General features: G+C 41.3%; 2 protein-coding genes across 2 annotated transcripts; one reads left to right on the plus strand and one right to left on the minus strand.

Moving 5' to 3' along the window:
- Nucleotides 1–1,304: 1,304 nt before the first annotated feature.
- On the plus strand, nt 1,305–8,815 carry LOC139951027 (uncharacterized). Its single transcript, XM_071949844.1, has 5 exons — nt 1,305–2,201; nt 3,704–3,902; nt 4,387–4,486; nt 5,035–5,381; nt 5,650–8,815. Exons 1-5 carry the CDS (start codon nt 1,305–1,307, stop codon nt 8,679–8,681), a joined length of 4,575 nt encoding a protein of 1,524 aa, XP_071805945.1. The 3' UTR covers nt 8,682–8,815.
- Nucleotides 8,816–9,051: 236 nt separating this feature from the next.
- On the minus strand, nt 9,052–19,010 carry LOC139950887 (fumarate hydratase class I, aerobic-like). The gene is made up of 12 exons (XM_071949730.1): nt 18,973–19,010; nt 18,294–18,515; nt 17,089–17,216; nt 16,553–16,691; nt 15,881–15,981; nt 15,106–15,312; nt 14,542–14,668; nt 13,530–13,720; nt 12,743–12,853; nt 12,052–12,258; nt 10,973–11,092; nt 9,052–10,700 (listed from the first exon to the last, which is right to left on the minus strand). The coding sequence occupies exons 2-12, from the start codon at nt 18,469–18,471 to the stop codon at nt 10,482–10,484; spliced, it is 1,728 nt and encodes a 575-aa protein (XP_071805831.1). The 5' UTR covers nt 18,472–18,515; nt 18,973–19,010; the 3' UTR covers nt 9,052–10,481.
- Between the last annotated feature and the right edge of the window lie 154 nt (nt 19,011–19,164).

The raw sequence follows: 19,164 nt of genomic DNA on the forward strand, positions 1-19,164 counted from the left end.
AACTTATAATATCCCCAATCATGTAGGCTACATATAGGATTTGAGGCAAGGCTTGGTGAGGTATCAATGTATATTTGGTTTACGGTAACACCATTGCCCAATTTCATAGAGCTGCTAAGCACAGAAATTTGCTTAGCATGAAATTTCTTCCTTGATAAAAACAGGATTACCAACCAAATTTTAACGTGATTTTCAGGATGAGCAAACAACAGCTGAATACCAGTAACAAGGACTATGCAACGAATTGAAATTTGGTTGGTAATCCTGTTTTTACCAAGGAAGAAATTTCATGCTAAGCAAATTTGTTTTTTGCTTAGCAGCTCTATAAACTTTGGCCCAGGTGTGTCTCTACTTGCCAGGTAGATTTTGTTCTTTGGAACCGCGGAATAGATTTTCGGATTTTCGGAAGACTTCTCAGTTCTAAAAAGAACTGTCCTGCTTTTTAACTAATCGGAAAGTAGAAAATCGACTAGGACTACTATTTTAGCTTATAGGATTGTTACCATGGCGTGAGTTCTGACTCTCCAGTCATGGCAAAAAGCTTTTTATAGCCCAAAGGCAACGTTTCCCTTCAATACATTTCAAAAGCTAAATTCGGGGTTTGGGCAATGGGGATGGTATAGATTATAAAGTAGACTTTAAAGTAGATGAATCTTAAACATCTCGTACACAGGTCCACAATCGATACAACATTTCGATTTCTATGGGGGGTTATTTGTTGTGCCTCTGTATGTTGACAATGCGTGTATACATAATTGAGCGGCCGTTAATGACTACAAAAGGAGTACATCACATCACCGCCACACGTTTGTAAGTTGTGCTGCAGAAAGATTCTGTTGCAGAAAGGTCCTGTTGACAGTTGCAGAAACAATGAATCAGCATGGATGGAACAATGATGGGGAATAATTATGCGATAGCTGTAAATGTTTAGCTGCACCGCCTGTTGACAGTTGCAGAAACAACACTGACGCTCGCTTCTCAATGAACCAGCATGGATGGAACAATGATGGGGAATAATAATGCGATAGCTGTAAATGTTTAGCTGCACCGCCTGTTGACAAGTTGCAGAAACAGCACTGACGCTCGCTTCACAATGAGCCAGCATGGATGGAACAATGATGGGGAATAATTATGCGATAGCTGGAGTAATTTTACCTGGAGTAATTATCATGTGGTGTTCCTGCCACATCTCAAACTGAAACTTCTTTCATTATCTTCTCTCCATTGGGTTCTTGGGCTAGTGTAGAGAAGAAGTTCGCTTTTCTTGGCTTCACAACCAGAATAAGTTACTGACTGAATGCATAATGACAAATATCACATCTAAGACCCAGATTGATGGGTTCTCAGCAGGAGTGTCCCTCGCCGTGGTTTCAACCATCTCGCTGATGAGTAGCATCCTCCTGGTGGTCGTTGTCGGTAAAAGACGCAAATCAAGACTCCGTCATTCAGAGAGGTTTCTTACTCTATATGGATGCCTAGAAGGGACATACGCATCGGTGCCGGCCGTCCTATCTACGGTGTCTTATCTGAGCCACCATCAGTGGTCTGTGAATTCGAACGAAGTTATTTGTGACTTCCACGGTTGGATTTCGTTCGCGACGAAATGCGCATGCGTAGTGGTCACAACAAGTCTCTTCTTGGAGCGATATCTTGAAAAGTCAAGACCGGATCATAATGGGAGACTAATACCTAAACAACTGTTTTATGTGTCAGTTTGTTGTGTGTTAGCATCGGGTCTACTTGCGGCTGTGCCTGTCATAGCCGGCCACAAAATGGCCTCGTTTGAACCAACTGGAAGCTATTGTCACTTTGACTACAAAGTGACAACAAGATTGTCACGTGCTTACTCAATATCAATTGTCATAATTGGGTACATCCTTCTACAGGCAGGTTTGTTTTGCTATATTTCTCTATGTTGTGAAAGGAGACGAGGTCGAGATAAAACCAAACTTATCGGCGTTCATTCAGAGATAAACGGCAACATTTTAAACCAGGTGACGGACAATCAACAGAGGACCAAAGAGAGAGGAGGTCATAGAAGCGTCACTAGGGGAGATGATGTGCAACCATGGCAACAGAAGCCACTTAACGTCGACGATGATGCTACCTTTACAGCTACGGTTCTTGATGATGAAACTTCTTTTACAGCGACGGTTCTTGCTGTCGTCACAATACAGTGGATGTGCTACCTGCCCTTCCTGGTGAGTACACTAATATCAATTGGCTTCCATTCTCAAAGGCACTTACTATGGACACTAATTACTCAAAATAGTCGTTAGCACGAAATCCTTCAGACATCCATAAAATGGTCATTCGGTCACTCGACTCGAAGCATGTTCCACAGACTTGCAAATTCTGTATCAAGCCCCCGCCCCGTATCTTAAGAAATCATGAGACCATGATGTGTATCACGTAAAGGGGAAATGGGGAAAGCATTCGAGAAAGACTTTTCTGAGGTCAAAACGTCAGGCCAAAAACTTTTTCTTTTTTTTTCAAATAGAGGATTACTTTTCTCTGGACTTGATGTGGGCACGAGGTAGCCAGGAGGGTTCCCACCTTCTTCGCTCGTCCCCAGCGCCTTGCTTTCTGGCAGGCCGCTGGGGCCGAGCGAACCCACCTTCGTGTAAATACAGCACGTTGGAAGACTGTGCGGCGCGATGTTGAGGTTCTGACTATTGACTTTTAGTGCACGGGAAAATTTGGACCCTCCTTTTATGAATGTCATTTTCGATTACTTTCTCAACGCAGAGATCAGTTACTGTTCATTCAAGGCCGTCTTTTAACACTTCCCGAGTGCAAAATCGAAACAAGTATGTAAATCACCCCATGTCACTGACTTCTTATTCCCCAAATGACTCGTAAACGAGGGATCTTCATGATCGATTCTGATCGATAAGTCTGCAATCGATTCTTGGGTGTCGTTTAGAAAAGGCCAACCTCCCTGACTCGTCTCAAAGAGGCGTCATTTTTATCTTCCTTGTGCTTTTTTGTTAATTAGAATTTATCCGAAAATGTCATGATCGATTTCAATTTGTCTAGATTATTCAAAAGACATGATAAATGGTCTCGGTTAAATTACATTGCCCTTTTCGAATCCACGGCTTCGGCTTTGGATTCGGCTTCCGGTTCCGCTTTCTCGTCTGACGCCCAGAGCACTACGTAAAGCACGCGCAATGTTGTCAAAACAACCGCGGTGCCAAGCTAGCCTGAGCCGAATCTGGAGCCGAAGCCGAGGTTTCAAAAAGGGCCATAATGGCGTTTATCATAAGCTTCAGAACATTTCGTAAAACTATCGAATCATGAAACCTACGGTGCTCTGGAAGTGCCATCCGAAGTTCAGATCCTGAGATTATTATCTCAAGTTCACTCTCCCTTGCCGAGTGTACGTGTCAGTTTCGCTCTTTTGAGAGTGAAAGTTAGTATTTTGTCTCTCTTTATAAGTGAAATTTTAAAGAACTTCATTCTTATTCAAGTTGAAGGTACCCGTCTTTAACTCTAAGAAGAGTTGTCCGCCATTATGGCTGTTTGCAAAAGTGGTATGGCGGACAAAACGATTGTTTTTTCACTCTTTTACATTGCGAGAGAGTATACATCTTAATGAAAACAATTTGGGTCTTCATAAGCGACTAAGGCTAAAAGTCCAAATTACAAAATTAATTGTCTTTAAATATTTGTTTTTTCTTTTTCTGCTACGAACAAATAGATCGTTATTGTTATGGCACAGACCGGATATGATGTCACCCCCGAATTGGACTTTGCTGTGGTGCGAATGCTGTCAATAGAGGGGGCTCTCAACCCTTTAATTGTTCTGTGGAGTTTCCCGCCGTACCGACGGATATTTCAAATCTTGCTATGTGGTCGATGTAGCAATGGCGGGGAGAAGAAGAAACAAAATGAAGGACGTAAGTCAATTTTGCAGTTGACGCTCGGGGGGGGGAATTGGAGGGTGTTATTGACTGTCATTCAATCCGGTTACAAAGCAGACGTTAATTATGGTTTCCTAGCAAAGATAGGGCCTCAGGTTTGATGCTTCCTGAGGCAACGGAGGTGATTGCCTTCATGCCATTGCCTTGGTGCCCTTGAAATGTCCCAGTAGAAATTTACAATTTCCTCATAGGGTGCCCTTTACGAAGAAGAAAATGCCTTGGTGCCCTGTAGCCCTTTCATAAACGATTGTAGGCCCGTTGCCATATAAAACACTGAAAAGGGATTCCTGTTGAAGCCATGGGTCGGGTTTGTACACAGCCTAAACATAGTTTAAACGAATGCATAGATAAAACTAAGGACCATTTTTACACAAGAATCTTGAAGTATTAACTTTTTGGACATGATTTCTTTTAAGTGCCAAATTTAATCAAATTAATAGAAGTGTTTTTTTATTTGCAGTGTATAAACCAGAGCACAGGCACGTGTCACAGTCAGTTGTTTACGACTCAACCTTAGGCCTAGATGATGTTCCATCGTGGTATCTGAGCAGACCAAATAGGTAAGACAACCTAAACTATTAGTATTTGATGATAAACAGTGGCAAAGTGCACGTAACTCTCAGCCAATGATGGTGGCCAATGACGTCATGATGTGCAATTCATCTACTCACACTGTAGCTATCTTTGTCTGGTTCCATGTGTTGCCTCAATTCACCTGGCTTTACACGATAAATATGACACCACTCGGGCATCCCATCCCCTGTACAAAAATATTGACAAAAATTGTGAGACCACCAAAATAGGGCATGGTCGTAGGTTGAATGTTCATTTTGTTTTGTACACCCAAAACTGATTTATATGTTAGTCGGGATCCCTTATTCTTCATAACTTGATATTTTAAACAAAATTGTATCAGTTCTTTCAAATAAAATCTGTAAATACAATCTTCACTAAAACAAAAAACAAAATCAATTTTCTTGAAGAAATTTGCACAGAAATGTCACGCTACACTTAAAATTGTATTAGTTTTTGTAACTTTATCATTGCGCTTTGATATCATTTAATTTTGCTGTACCAGTTTATGTTATTATATTGCTTCACTGATTAGGTCCCTACCTAAGTCTTACAGTACTGGTGACCTGATCTCGCACAGTCTTGAAGACTCTGTCGAAGAACACCATCATCGCGCATCAGTTCGCTCCATCCTCATCCCTTCAAAATCCTCAGAGTTCCTCCCCACCCCACCACATCGCTACTTAGAGAAGCCAAGACGCAGTATTCACTGGGAAGATGACGTCATGAGTTATCCAGGGGCTAAAGGGGATGTATCAAGGGTCATCCTTGTCAGACAGGGAGCGGATGCAGTGAAGGCTGGAGGCGAGTCTAATTGTTACGTCAGTGAAGATGACTCATGCAGCAGTGAGATGAGCTCTCTGAGTGATGATTGGACAACTGGTAATGTCAGTCGCGTTCATTGTGTTATATACGCCAATCATGTATATCAATTTCATAAAAAGGTGCAAGATCATTCGTGGCCGCTGAGACGCGGTTTTTCAACTGTTATATTTATAACTTATTAGGTTTATCATTGTTGTCGCACTAATTACTAATACATTAATCAAAATGGTACCGATTGAAAACAATTTTTGTTTTTTTTACTTTGCGTTTCTTTTTTGATAAAAACTTACAAAACTAACACTTTTGTTATGCCTAATCTTTACAGACTCGGGTGAAGGTCCTATGCCCGTTTACATTATCAACGGGAAGGCCTATTACATCTCCTCACAACAAGACGACAATAGATGTTCTCTTTGCGATTGCAAAGATGATGCAAACCACGATGAAAGGATGCTTGCTGAACAAGAAAATCACCAAAGAGCAAGCAACTTTGCGGAGAAGAATGGACGGGTTCGTGGAAGAGCAGAGCAACGGGCGGCTCGATGCGATCACCCAGCAGCAGAAACTTCCCCCGCAATGGAGAGAAAAGTTACGATATCTGTCCGTCCGAAGAGTACAAAGCCACGGGTTCTGAGGAAACAGGGAGAACGTCTTAAGAGACTAAAAGATGAAGCGAGGGTTGAGATGAGAGAGCAAAGAGGGACAAAGGAAGAAACTGTTATCCCTGACGACTTCGTCATTCGTCAGGCGCAGTATAGGAACTTTGAATATCCTGCTCAGAATTCAAATCAAAATATGGAACTATTCAGCCGGGATCAAATTCATGTCAAGTCTGCATCTAACTTGCCACTGGAATTTTATCAGCGAGAGAGAAATGCCACCAATCCTGTCTTTATCAATGATGAACAACGCATTGTTTATCATGATCCGGAAAACCACATGGCTCAAAGGGTTGGCATTCGACAACACAGTGCAATGGGGATACTTAATCAAGGGTATTCCCATTCGGATCCTACTGATCTAGGTGCAATCAAAGAGGATGCCAATTTAGTCTTGGGTATTGGCTGTCGACAACATCAAGATACAGTGGAGACGATTGGTCAAAGCTATCCCCTCCATTGTCATCTTGATCAAGGTTCGATCAGAGAGGGTGAGAAGGAAGTCTCGGGGCAAGAAGGAGCGGTGCGAGGACGGCTCTCAGATCAGAATAAGGCACCAGAGATGAGTGTGCCTCTTGTGGTTGACCATGCAGACTATACTGATGTCAGAGCCGAGATGCCCAACAACGATATTGTTTTAGTAAGAGCTGAGACTGGACAAAAAGGTGCTCTTGTTAACGCTGAACTTCCGCATCTTGGTCGAGGCATGGACTCCTTGAAGCATCTGGAGGTACACTGTGAGCAACTTCTGCAGAGGTCTTTGTCTTTTAGAATTGACAATGGAGAAGGCGAAAAGACTAAAGAGGTTGTGACGGCAACAGATACGTCAAATGTCACTGATGGCAAACACACTTTTGTGGAAAATTTCTCATCATGCTACATTAATGTTCCTCGAGATGTAGAAAGACCAAATGGCTGTGAGACGAAATGCAGACACGTCAACAAAGAAAAAATTCAAGTTTTGCATCATCTACCAACGGCTGATGAGGCTCAAATTACGACAGAAAACCATCACCGGATTATTTTCAAAAACGAACCACAAAATGAAAGTGTTTCTTTGAATAAAATCCCAGTTAACACGACAGACGCCAGGTATGATGTCGTCAATGAAAGAGCTGCCAGGTCAGTATCCAATGGTACACATCAATTTCACCATCCTCACAAAATCGAAGATAAAATACTAGAGGAGTCAAATACTAAAACTGAAAGACCCGCAGATATCCAGGTGTACAGTGGGTCAGTTTCAGATATTCCTTTGACACGAGGTGATGGGACAAGAAATGTTTCGAGCCAACCCTTTGATGATCAACAGATAGCAAGTAGATTCCGCAGTGGAGAAGCAGATGAAGGTGGAGGTTTCAAGCCTCGAGGAGTTTCAGACCAACCCATGGAGAAAGATATAGTCTTCCACGGGCTGACGTCAGAAGATCCGAAGGTATTAAATTTGTTGTTCCAGAAAGTCATAATGCGGCCAGAACATGTACAGCCGGCAAGAGAAGAACCGTTAATCGCAGCTGGTGCACGGGCTGCAAATGAACCCATTGTTGGAAAATTCGATGGACCAAAAGTCACTATTAAGACTCAGGATAACGTTAAAGAGAAATCCAACATGCATGTTAGGGACGAAAATGTATCCAATCAGATGACTGTCAACGTAAGAAATGACCAGTCCTATTCCCAAACTGCAACAGCATGCTCAAATGTTGAACAACCTGAGGGTGATGTTGATGAAAACACACAAAGCGGTGATATCACGTACAGACATTTCCTTCGCGCCATTAATTTAACTCCCGCCAAAAAGCAGCCAGGCAATGAGCAAAATACGGTCCCATCAATCAGTGTTACTCCCTCTGATAACGATGTTAGCAGGGGATCAGAGAGTGACGATTCGATGAGTTCGGATAGCTCTGTTGCATCACTGTTCTGCAAGCCACCTATGCTTAAGCTGGGGAGTAAGAGGAGAAAGGGTAAGTATAACCTGACAATCCCGTACTGGCTTAATGCTGGATCGGGAGGTAGCCAAACCAAAGACCAGAGTAATGACGGCCAAGTCGGGAATGTTGGGAAGCCACAGTCAAACAACAACAGTGAAACTATACAGAATCTGCCAGAGAATAAACTATCTGGCATCCATTACTTTGAATGCGAAGAATCAAATGATAATTGTGACCAACGGAAAACAAGGCATGGCACTGACGATAAATTGCCAGCCCAGCCAAAAGATCTAGACTTTAAACTGGCACCTGTCGACAGAAGTCCCACCAACGTTGACACCAATCCGGCTATCAAGGGAGATGGCATACGTCTAGGTTCCAAAGAAACACATAAAGACTTGGATGATGTTAGGCCTAACAGCAGAGGTGAAATACCATTGAGAAACAAATTATCTAAACTTGACATAAATGCTTCAAAACCTAGCGAAACTCATACCAACCACAACCTTCATTCTAGAACTGAGACAACTTCGTCTCCATCTCCTTCGAACCCGGCACAGAAGAGGCGACGCTCTCATTCTCTGGACACTTCCGGTTTCTTAGACTTTACATCAGTCTCTCAGAGCACTTACAACCACATAAATGAAAATTTTGAAGTGATGACGGACATTGAGATAAGAAATGCGAGAACCAGACGAACATCCTTGCCTCAACACATGTCAAGTCAAAGTACAAGACCCATTGCTAAGAGTGAAATACTCTGAAGGATATACTGCAGTGAAATTCTTCCACTTTTCTCCAGTTAGGCAAAGTCAAAGAAAATACCAGTTGATCGTTAAGGTGTTTCCAAAGAGGAGGATGAGGGCCTTTCTATTGATTTTTTTCTTCCAATTTAGTTCGAACTGGCCACCAATTCTTCAGTTTAAAGTCACCACTTACTTTACAGATTTATTTGTAAGTTTGAGAATTAAACAGAAAATTTGTCTTTTTGAACAAAACAAGTAAATAAAAAATGGATGCGGCCTCAAAAAAGGTTGAGGGAGAGAGAGGATTATCAACTGGTATATATATAAATATATTTTTTTTTTTGGGGGGGGGGCCTTAGCGCCAGACACAAATTCCTATTTGCCATACGGTAGCTTTTAATCTGCAGACGATACTGAAACTACATTTTTATTGCTAAGTATCAAGTGAGTCGTTTTGCCAAGTGTTAATTAATTTTTACAGAAAAGGGGAATTTTTACTTTTGGAAGCCGACCATCGTTAGAGTTTTAATACAATGTCTGTCTGGTAGTGTTTCTGAACCTATCCAACTGCAACCATGTGTCAAACAACCATGTGATTAATTGTACATTTATTTTATTATAACATAATATACAAAACTATCAAACTTTGTGAAATTTGACACACAAAACAGTCCCAAGAAAGTCTGTTTTTAAAAGTAATTTTTGTTTAATTCTTATATACATTTCATAAAATCTACACAGCAATATTATTGAAGATTTGTATATTATATTTCGTGAAAAAAATCATTTGTATGTATATACTTCGTAAAGGTCAAACATTTGAACTCCATTGAAGAAAATAAAAGGTCTGTGGCTGTGTCAAATGATGTCATCACCTATTACAGCTTTCCAACTTTATTGAGACCATTCATAGACTCGTACTAGTCATGGGGTTCTTCCCCTGGGGTTTCTTTAGTAGCAGCTTCTAGATTTATATTTACTGATGAACTCTTGATGAGCATGCTAGTTAAAGTCCTTCATTATGTTAAATAATATCATCAACCACAGTGGAGTCACCACAGAAGGGGGTGGGGTGGGGGTGTGGCAGGTGATTCTGTCCACCCCCCTCCCCCCCATTGATTAGTACTCTTTGTCCACAGCTGACATAGAGGGCGGGCACGCACAGCAGACACAGACGACAATTGAGCTCAGTATTCTCTATGCGGACCAAACATATTCAGATTGTTGGATGGCTTTGGCATGGTTGATAAACTATACAAAACTTGTCTCCTTCTGTGAAGCTGTTTACAAATATTGTAAACTTAGAAACTCTAGTTTCCGAAGATCTCCGAAAGATCTCCGAAATCTAGTTCATGTATGAAGATGCCATGCGGTAGCTGTTGCAGCAAATTAATTAAATAAAAATAGTCAAGCGACTTTATGGCTACGGCTACAACTGTTGGCTACGGTGACGCAGCAGAGAAAAGGACTATTCAACATTGCAGCCAAAGCAAATTAATGCGTGATGGCACCGAGCCAATAATTACTTCATCAAACGCGACCATAGTCTGATTACATTACTGAACAAGCAGGGGCCGATTTCATAGCCCTGCTTACCGGTAAGCAAATCTCATGTTAACTTTTGCAAAAAAATGTGCTTGATCGTAAGCGTATTTCATAGGTAAATTAGGCGGTATGGATTGACACTGTTATAATACAGTAAGAAGCAGCGGAAGGTTTGCGTACCCTTTCATGTGCTTACGGTAAGCAGCACTTTGAAATCTAATAAGCACCAAATAATCCCCTAAGCAGCTCTATAAAATTGGGTCCAGGTCTGCTTCATTCTAACTGCCATTCCTTGAAGAAGTCATTTCCTTTATCATCGACTACGATGAACGCTGGGAAGTCCTCCACCTCGATGCGCCAGATGGCTTCCATTCCAAGCTCAGCGTACTCCAGGACCTCAAGCTTCTTGATGCAGTTCTGCGCTAAGATGGCTGCCGGCCCGCCGATGGAGCCGAGGTAGAAACCACCGTGGGTCTTACACGCCTTGGTTACCTAGTCACACAAGCAACAAAATATTCTGATATTTATACAGATTACATTCTTGCAGGGCGTTCGTGCCAGTGCGGTTTAGGGCAGTGGACTTAGTTCTGTAATTTACAGAATGTGGGTTTGGAACCTGGCCTGGCCAGTCTGGACAATTGTGTCCTTTAGCAAGGCACTTTACCACAACTGCTTCTCTCCACCCAGGAGTACAAATGGGTACTGGCACTGGTGTAAATCGTTTTAGTATACACTGACATCTAATTGTTTTTGACAGACATTACCTGTTTGCTGCGGTTTCCCTTGGCTAGCATGACCTTGCAGCCACCTGCTGCTTGGAAGCCATCGACGTAGGAGTCCATCCTCCCGGCTGTGGTGGGGCCAAACGATCCAGAGGCGTAACCCTGGAACAAAATAAATCACTATTCAATTTTTGCATCAATGCATTTTTCAATTTCTTGGTTTCCCGTCAAATTGGCATACACAAATCAGTTCAGACGATCATCCGAGACCTAAGTGTTCAAAGATGAATTACATCCGATTGCCACCGGCAAAGATATTGACATAAAAAGGGAAACCACAAAGTTAGGCTAGAGTTGGTATAGACCTGGCTCATACTCCAGAGGTAGCAGGTTCAAATCCTGTTCCAGAAATTGTGTTCACCCAATTGGCCTAATGGTTAAAGGCAGTGGACACTATAGGTTATTGTCAAAGACTAGCCTTCACAGTTGGTGTATCTCAACATGCATAAAATAACAAACCCGTGAAAATTTGAGCTCAATCGGTCATCGAAGTTGCGAGATAATAATGAAAGAAAAATAACCCTTCTCACATGAAGTTGTGTGCGTTTAGATGGTTGATTTCGAGACCTCATGTTCTAAACTTGAGGTCTCGAAATCAAATTCGTGGAAAATTACATCTTTCTCGAAAACTATGGCACTTCAGAGGGAGCCGTTTCTCACAATGTTTTGTACTATCAACCTCTCCCCATTACTTGTAATCAAGAAAGGTTTTATGATAACAATTATTTTCAGAAATTACCAAAAGTATCCACTGCCTTTAAGAGCACCGGATTCAAGCTCTGTAGTGTTTCTGAGTGTGGGTTCGAGTCCCGGTCGTGACACTCTTGTCTTTAAGCAAGACACTTAACCATGATTTCTTCGTAAAAGTTGGGGAGGTAGTGCTTTCAGCTGCTCTACCAGCCAGGTTTCTGATAGATGATACCCAAGCCTACATCCGAACGGACTGAAAAGGGGGGGGGGGCGGTGGGGGTAACCCTGTTCTGTCCCAGGAATAGGTGGCAATGGCCCCTGGAGAAGTAGTTGATTTGTAGCCCACACACCTTCAGGCCTGTAAAATTTACCTCAGGGGTCTTGGCAGGCCCTGCATAGTAGACTGGGTGATCTTTCATATATTGTGGCAGACCCTCTCCCTTGTCCAATCGCTCTTGTAATTTGGCGTGAGCGATGTCTCGTGCCACCACGAGTGTACCCGTTAGGCTAAGACGAGTCTTGATCGGGTAGGTTGATAAAGTGTTCAGGACGTCACTCATGGGTTGGTTTAGATCAACCTGGAAGTAGAGTGAGACACATCCAAGATAAAGACAGGAATGAGATTTTTACAAAAAATTTGAAAACTCCTGGAAACTGGAGAACAGGTCTGGGTTTCTGCTGATATTACAAACTACATGGAAAACAAAACTACAGGTTTGGTCAAAGTGTGGATTAATTCTTTGTCCCTTTTTGACCGCTGTCTTTAATGAAATACTTGTTCTTTATATGTATTTGTTTAGTTTTCTTTCATTTTGGCTGATATAAAAACAAATGTAATGGATTTGAAATCCATTAAATTGATTTAGGCTCAGGTAGGTTTGAGAAATCTTGAAATCAGCCAAAAATATTGGAAATCATTTGAAATTGCAAAGATCAAATCAAAATATGAAGTGTTAATTCAAGATTCAAAATTCAGAATATGTTTTCTGCATCAGAACCGCCCAACCACTGACAAGAAAAGTTTGATCATTATTCTTGCCATTTCCATCTGTCCGTTCTTACCTTGACAACTTCTCCTCCAAGATGGCCCTCCTCCACCTCCGGTAGGTACTTCCCTGGATCAGTCTCTAGCTGCTCCAAGAATACACCGTCCTCAGTGATTTTACCAAGAATCTAGAAAACAATTTAAATGATTTTAAAAGTACTGCATTCGCTTTCACAAAACGCTAGGATTAATCCTATCCCGAGTTAGGACGAGTAACCCGTCCTAACTTAGGATGTGTTCATTGCGTCCAAAAGTCTTCGGACACGGAACTGAACTCGTCCTATGTCCTAAGATTAATCCTAAGTTAGGAAGAGTTTGGTGAAATGGACGGCTGGACATGTTTGGTAATTACTCAAAATATATATTAGCACAAAAAGTTCCTTAGTAACGAGCAACGGGAGCTGTTGATAGTATGACACATTGTGAGAAACGACTCTCTCTGAAGTAACATAGTTTTTGAGAAAATAACTAAAATATATGAATCTGAGCAAGACTTCAGCCCTGAAGCCTTTCTTAGGCATCTAAAAGCACACAAATTTGTGCAACAAGGGTGCTTTTCTTTCATTATTTTCTTGCAATTTTGATGACCTACTGACTGAGCCAAAATTTTCACAGAATTGTTATTATATGCATATGTTGGGATAGACCAACATGTTAAAATGATACCAGCTTGTCATTTATCTTTGGAAATCCCTAAAGACCTTTCCTGGACATTTTTTGAGAAGTTTGAAATGTCCAAAATGCTTACGGCATTCTAAATCAGCATAAGAAATTTTCGACAATTATTCAGCAAAGAAAACTCACCTGTCTGTCCGCAGAGCAGGACACACCGAGACCCACGGGGCACGACGCTCCGTGTCTAGGTAATCTGATCACTCTGACATCATGACAGAAGTATTTACCTCCGAACTGTGCCCCGATGCCCGTACTCCGACACAACTCTAGTATCTTCTGCTCCATATCAAGATCACGGAAAGCTTGACCGTGCTCATTTCCTTTTTGAAATAAAAATGGTTGAAACAATTTAAATGAAAGTCAGAACTCATTTCCCTTATAAAATGAGGAAAGTAGGCATTGCCACACATAAACAATTAAAATGCTTTGTTTTGGTGACACCTCTTTTTGTGAAATAACTTGCATTTATGCATTTTGTAGTTCTTTCTGCATTTTCTGTAATTTTTGTATTCAACAGTCTTGGTTTTCACTCTTTCACTTTCCAAAAGCCCTCCGAGACTTCATTCTAATTTTGCGGCACATAAAAACGGTTCATTAATAATATTGTGTACTTTTTTGTAACCAGTGTTTTCGGTGTAAGGATAAAAACACAAATAAAGTACTCTTTACCCCTGATGCTAGTTCAAAATCTGTTCAGGTCCCTACTGCTAAATATAGGATTGTATAAACTGCCTCTACCTACTAGCCTAATTAAGCTGGTAAAGCATGGGCCTTTAAGGGCGTCAAGTGGTAAGACAACTGCTTATGCAAAGGGTTTGGGCTTATGTCGCACCCCAGTATTATGTCTGCGCATTTTTTTTTTTAAAGGACTTTGGAAAATACTGAGCATACACAGTGGTTCATATCGCTGTATGGGTAAAAACATACCTGTTTTAACCACAACCTATTACAAGTCAATTCTATGTTCCACTCTGTGATAACACAAGCTTCGTTTTTTGTTAAGGCTGATTTGCCTTTAGTCATACTGCAGTAAAGTTTAGCGAACAATACTGTATCCATCAACTTCAAGCAACACCCCCAAAAAAAAGGATTTTGGAGGATTCAGCATTGACATGTACCTTTTCAAAGAGGCATGACATACCTGTAGTTGGAAGATTATCAAGGTATTTTGTGGATGCCATCTTGACTGTCTTGAGTGTCATCTCAGCCGAGAGACCTCCAACGACAAAAGCTAAATGATACGGTGGGCAGGCTGACGTCCCGATTGTCTAAGAACAACAACAGTTCATTGTCAAATAACGCAAGTTAAAAATATGTTTGTCTGATGTCGGTTTGGTTTGTTTGTCAAGAAAAGTTACCTGATATATTTGGTGGTTTTGAAGCTTTCTTGTTTCTATTTTTCTTTCTTTCGGATATCGGCAAACAGGTGACTACTCTCAGTCTACACACCAGGGTAAGGGTTAGGGTCAGTGTTAGCGTTAGGTTTAGAAGCATACATAACATGGGCATCGAAACATGGGGGGTGTCGGAACATGGGGGTGTCAGAACATGAGGGTGCCGAAACATTTCTATTGAAGAAAAACGACCTCATTTATTTGATGGTTTTGAACTTTGTTTTGTTTCTTTATGTTTATCCTTCTCTTCCGGGACAAGAAGGATGGGGTGGATGGGGGGGGGGGGATGTCTTCAAACCAAATGGTTTCACCTTGATCTTTTCATTGATGAAACTAGCCAGCTTCTCAGGGTTAAGAAGGGCCTTTGTCTGCTGATAGAGAAATGTCTTATTGGCCGAACCCCCTCCTTTAGCGATGAAGAGAAAGTTGTACTCGCTTCCGGGTGTGGCATAGATCTCCACTTGAGCTGGGAGGTTGGTGCCCGTGTTCGTCTCCTTAAACATATCGAGGGGTGCGACCTAGGTGGTGATGGAGAAAAGAATGGTCAAGAGAGGGCAGCGTTTAATGACATATTCCTTTTGAAATTGAACCTGTGGAATGCCGACTACATCAGTATCTTGCCAGGACAAGAGTCATTGCTGACATACAGTCATTGAGAAGTCACTATTTTTTTGCTGACATTAAGGTCTTAAAATAGGCTCACATTTTAAGGGGTATTTTGGAATGATGGCATGCCAACCTAATATCAATCCAAAGTTGAAGAATAAAAAAAAAAAAGTGCTTGGATCAGTATCCTCAGCATACATTTTTGTTGTACCTGAAGAAAAATAACAGTTTTTTTTTTCATCAGGCAGACACACAAAAAAGAGGATGAATTTGAAAACAAATTGATGTTTTTTCGTGCGAGCAGCGATTTTGACAAATGAAGCTTTTGGAACGGCTCTTTGTTTTACGTCTCGGAGAAAGCCTGGTTTCAGACTCAAACATCCCGATAGGAGGAACTGGGTCGGACACACAGATGATCAACACCATGAAAATATCTGAAGAAAAGGCAGAGGCTGGATTGTTGTATTTTTCTGTTTTTACCTGTGAGTAACGCAGATTTCTCTGAGTGTAGGAGTCATAAACCCCCCTAGACAAGTGCTCTTCATCTTTTTCATCTGTCCATACATTCTGCCCTCTCTTGCCTGCAAGATTAATGGGATACAAATTTTGAATTACACACTTCCCATTTATTTGATTTAAAATCATATCACATTCAGTCAAATTCTATGGCGGACGTGATAGGAGTGTACTGTTTGGGCATCGATGGTTTAAAGTTCATGACACTGCACGTTTATCCAATCATATCATTGTATCGAATGAAATCATGGATCTGAGTAGCAGGTACCTGTCTTTATCCTAACGGGTACAGACAAAGGCCCAGTCTAACAGCAAACCCTGCTTACTCAACCCTACTTCAGTAAATCAAGCTAATGCAGACAGCGTGGTTAAGTGGTTAGACTGCACGACTTGCAATCACAAGGTTGTGGGTTCGAATCCCCCTAGCTAACCGCTTATTTCACAACGATTAGAATAAATATTGTCGTCTAGTTACTGAATCACAATTTCTTTATTTGTGCGATTCATAATCATAGACATTAAACCAATTTTTGTATGAGAGAGATTGGTTGTTGCCAGCTTGGTGTTTATATCCGCTGTGGGAGTTTGCCGAGTTCCCTTGATGGGAATATCATTCAAACAAACAAACAGACATACCCATGATGATAGCGGTGCCTGTGTCCTGACATCCCGGGAGCACCATACCAGCCGCTATGTTGGCATTCTTCAGAAGTTCCAGAGCGACGAATTTATCGTTACTAGAAGCTTCAGGATCATCAAGGATACTTGACAATTGCTGGTGAATACAACAAAAAACAGTTACTAATTTGAACGTTGTTCATATCTCTCAGCTCGAAAGTCCACACGCAAATCTTTTTTTGTACGAATGCAAAATCTTTAAAATGTCTTAAGACAAATTCGACCAGTGGTTGGTACCCCGCTGTCACCTCACTAAACGTGGATGGACTTTGCATTTTTGGAAGAAAATACTGTGACAATATTTTGCTATTTTCTCAATAGGTAGACGCTGTATTCAATTAAAACATTCACAAGTGACTTTTATTCTATCGTTCCTGATAATTTTTGCTAAAAATCAACACTACATTGACCGAAACCGAATGATGACTCTACCCTGAAGCTATTCCCAAGACATTCCAAAAGATTGTTTAAAGAATGTTAGGTGCCATACCAACCTGTAAGTGTTTAGGCCTCAACAAGTGTGCAATGTCAACCATTGCCTGTGCTGTGATTACCCTCAGTGCCTCCGGTTCAACACTAAGAATCTTTCGTCCTTTGACTTCAAAAGTCGATACAAAATCACCTTTATGATCAGGAAACAAAAAAGTCAAGATCCCATAAGTCAGGAATTTTGAAAACCTATGTTGGAACTGCAGACAATTATCAGGGGGGCATAATGTTGTGGCCAAACAGTTAAGCGCATCCAAATCAGGTTCTGGTAGCTGCGTCACCGGAAGGTGGGTTCCATTCCTACTCGTGACACTTGTGTCCTTGCTGGCAAAACACTTCTTATTGAAGTTGTTCCGTAGCATTATACCCCAATGCTGCCAGAATCATAACCCTATTTCTTCTTCGGCCATTAGGAGGATGGAGGGTTACAATTATCACATTACTGAACAAATGTAGAGGTAAAAATAGGACTGATTAATTTATAGATTGAAAGCCACATTTTTGGCTAAGGATAAATTTAATCATTCAGATTCTCTTTCTCTCTCTAGTCTATAATATCTGATTATTTAAATTGGCAATTTTATTTTAAATCGTAATCGTAACTCTCCATCCTCCCTTTCTCTTTCTATGGCCCTTTTCGAATCCACTGCTGCGGCTTTGGATTTGGCTTCAGGCGGCGTTCTTTTGTCTGAAGCCCTGGAGCATGTACGCAAAGCACACGCAATTGATCAAAACAACCGTGGAGCCAAGCTAGCCCGAGCCGAGTATCTAGTATCTGTCTTGTTGGGATAATAGTACCCTCCATCCTAAGACAGGAGTATTGGAGTATGGAGGGCAGTTGATGGAGGGTTACGGTTATCACATCGTTTTACCCTCCATCCTCCTAACGCAAGGATGGAGGGTTATGATTATCGCAACTAGACCCTCTATCCTGTGATAATCATAACCCTCCATCTCTGGATGGAGGATTAGGATTATAGCAACTAGATCCTCCATCCTGCGATACTCATAACCCTCCATCTCCAGCAGGAGGATGGAGGGTTACGATTATCGCAACTAGATCCTTCATCTTGCGATAATCATAACCCTCCATCTCCAGACGGGAGGATGGATGGTTACAATTATCGCAACTAGATCCTCCATCTTGCGATAATCATAAACCTCCATCTCCAGCGGGAGGATGGAGGGTTACGATTATCACAACTAGTACCTGTCAATTTCTTGTATGGAATATCAAGGGTCGATTCTGGCTTCATGATGTCTTGATAGTGGAACGCTTTAACTGCAGGTGCTGCTTTGGCTGCAGTAGCCTTGCTGCGACACAGTGCAGACTGCAGCAGGCATCGTTGACAAAGCAACAATCCTGATCTTGAAGTCTGTGTCCACATTCTCGGAGTGTTGATGCTCTTTAATCTAACCACAGATTTGATGACTGTAGAGAACAAGGAATGCAAACAGTTAAAACTTAATTAAAGAACAAATTTAAAGAACTTTTTGAACTCACTCAAATTCCACCATTTTTTTTAAAGAAATAAGTGGTGCTTTAGCAAGTGAAATAAATCATGAATAAATATGTCTGTCTACATATGACTGAACCAGGTGGGTTTATTTAAGAAAAAAATGTGGGGGGGGGGGCTGGGGCGGGGCTAGCAATGTTAATAAACCAGCAAACAAACCAACATACATAGCATTATTCACTATAGCACTGCAAACAATCTTCTGCGTTGAAAAACTTGTTCATCGTAAAAACGTATGCTAAACAATGCAATCGGTTTGCTTTTATATTTTTGAAAAATAACAGTTAATACAGGTTTATTCTCTTTTATGTGTAAATTCAATTATGTTACTTCAGTTTCTTTTAAAAAGGGGTGAAATTCGGAAATATTTACCGGCGTTTTTGGTCGTCTGTCACTGCAAACGGTACCTGGTCACTGTATCTCAATTGCAATTTATTGCCCCCTGAGAAGGCTAGGTGCCAGACTGAGTTAAAGGGCCATAATGATATGCAGTTTTTGACCAATCAACGAAAGCTTTAGATTATGATCTTTTTAGCTGTCCAATGAAAAAACGGAATGGTTAGT

The sequence above is a fragment of the Asterias amurensis genome, chromosome 18, assembly GCF_032118995.1.
Source record: "Asterias amurensis chromosome 18, ASM3211899v1".
Classification (NCBI taxonomy): domain Eukaryota; kingdom Metazoa; phylum Echinodermata; class Asteroidea; order Forcipulatida; family Asteriidae; genus Asterias; species Asterias amurensis.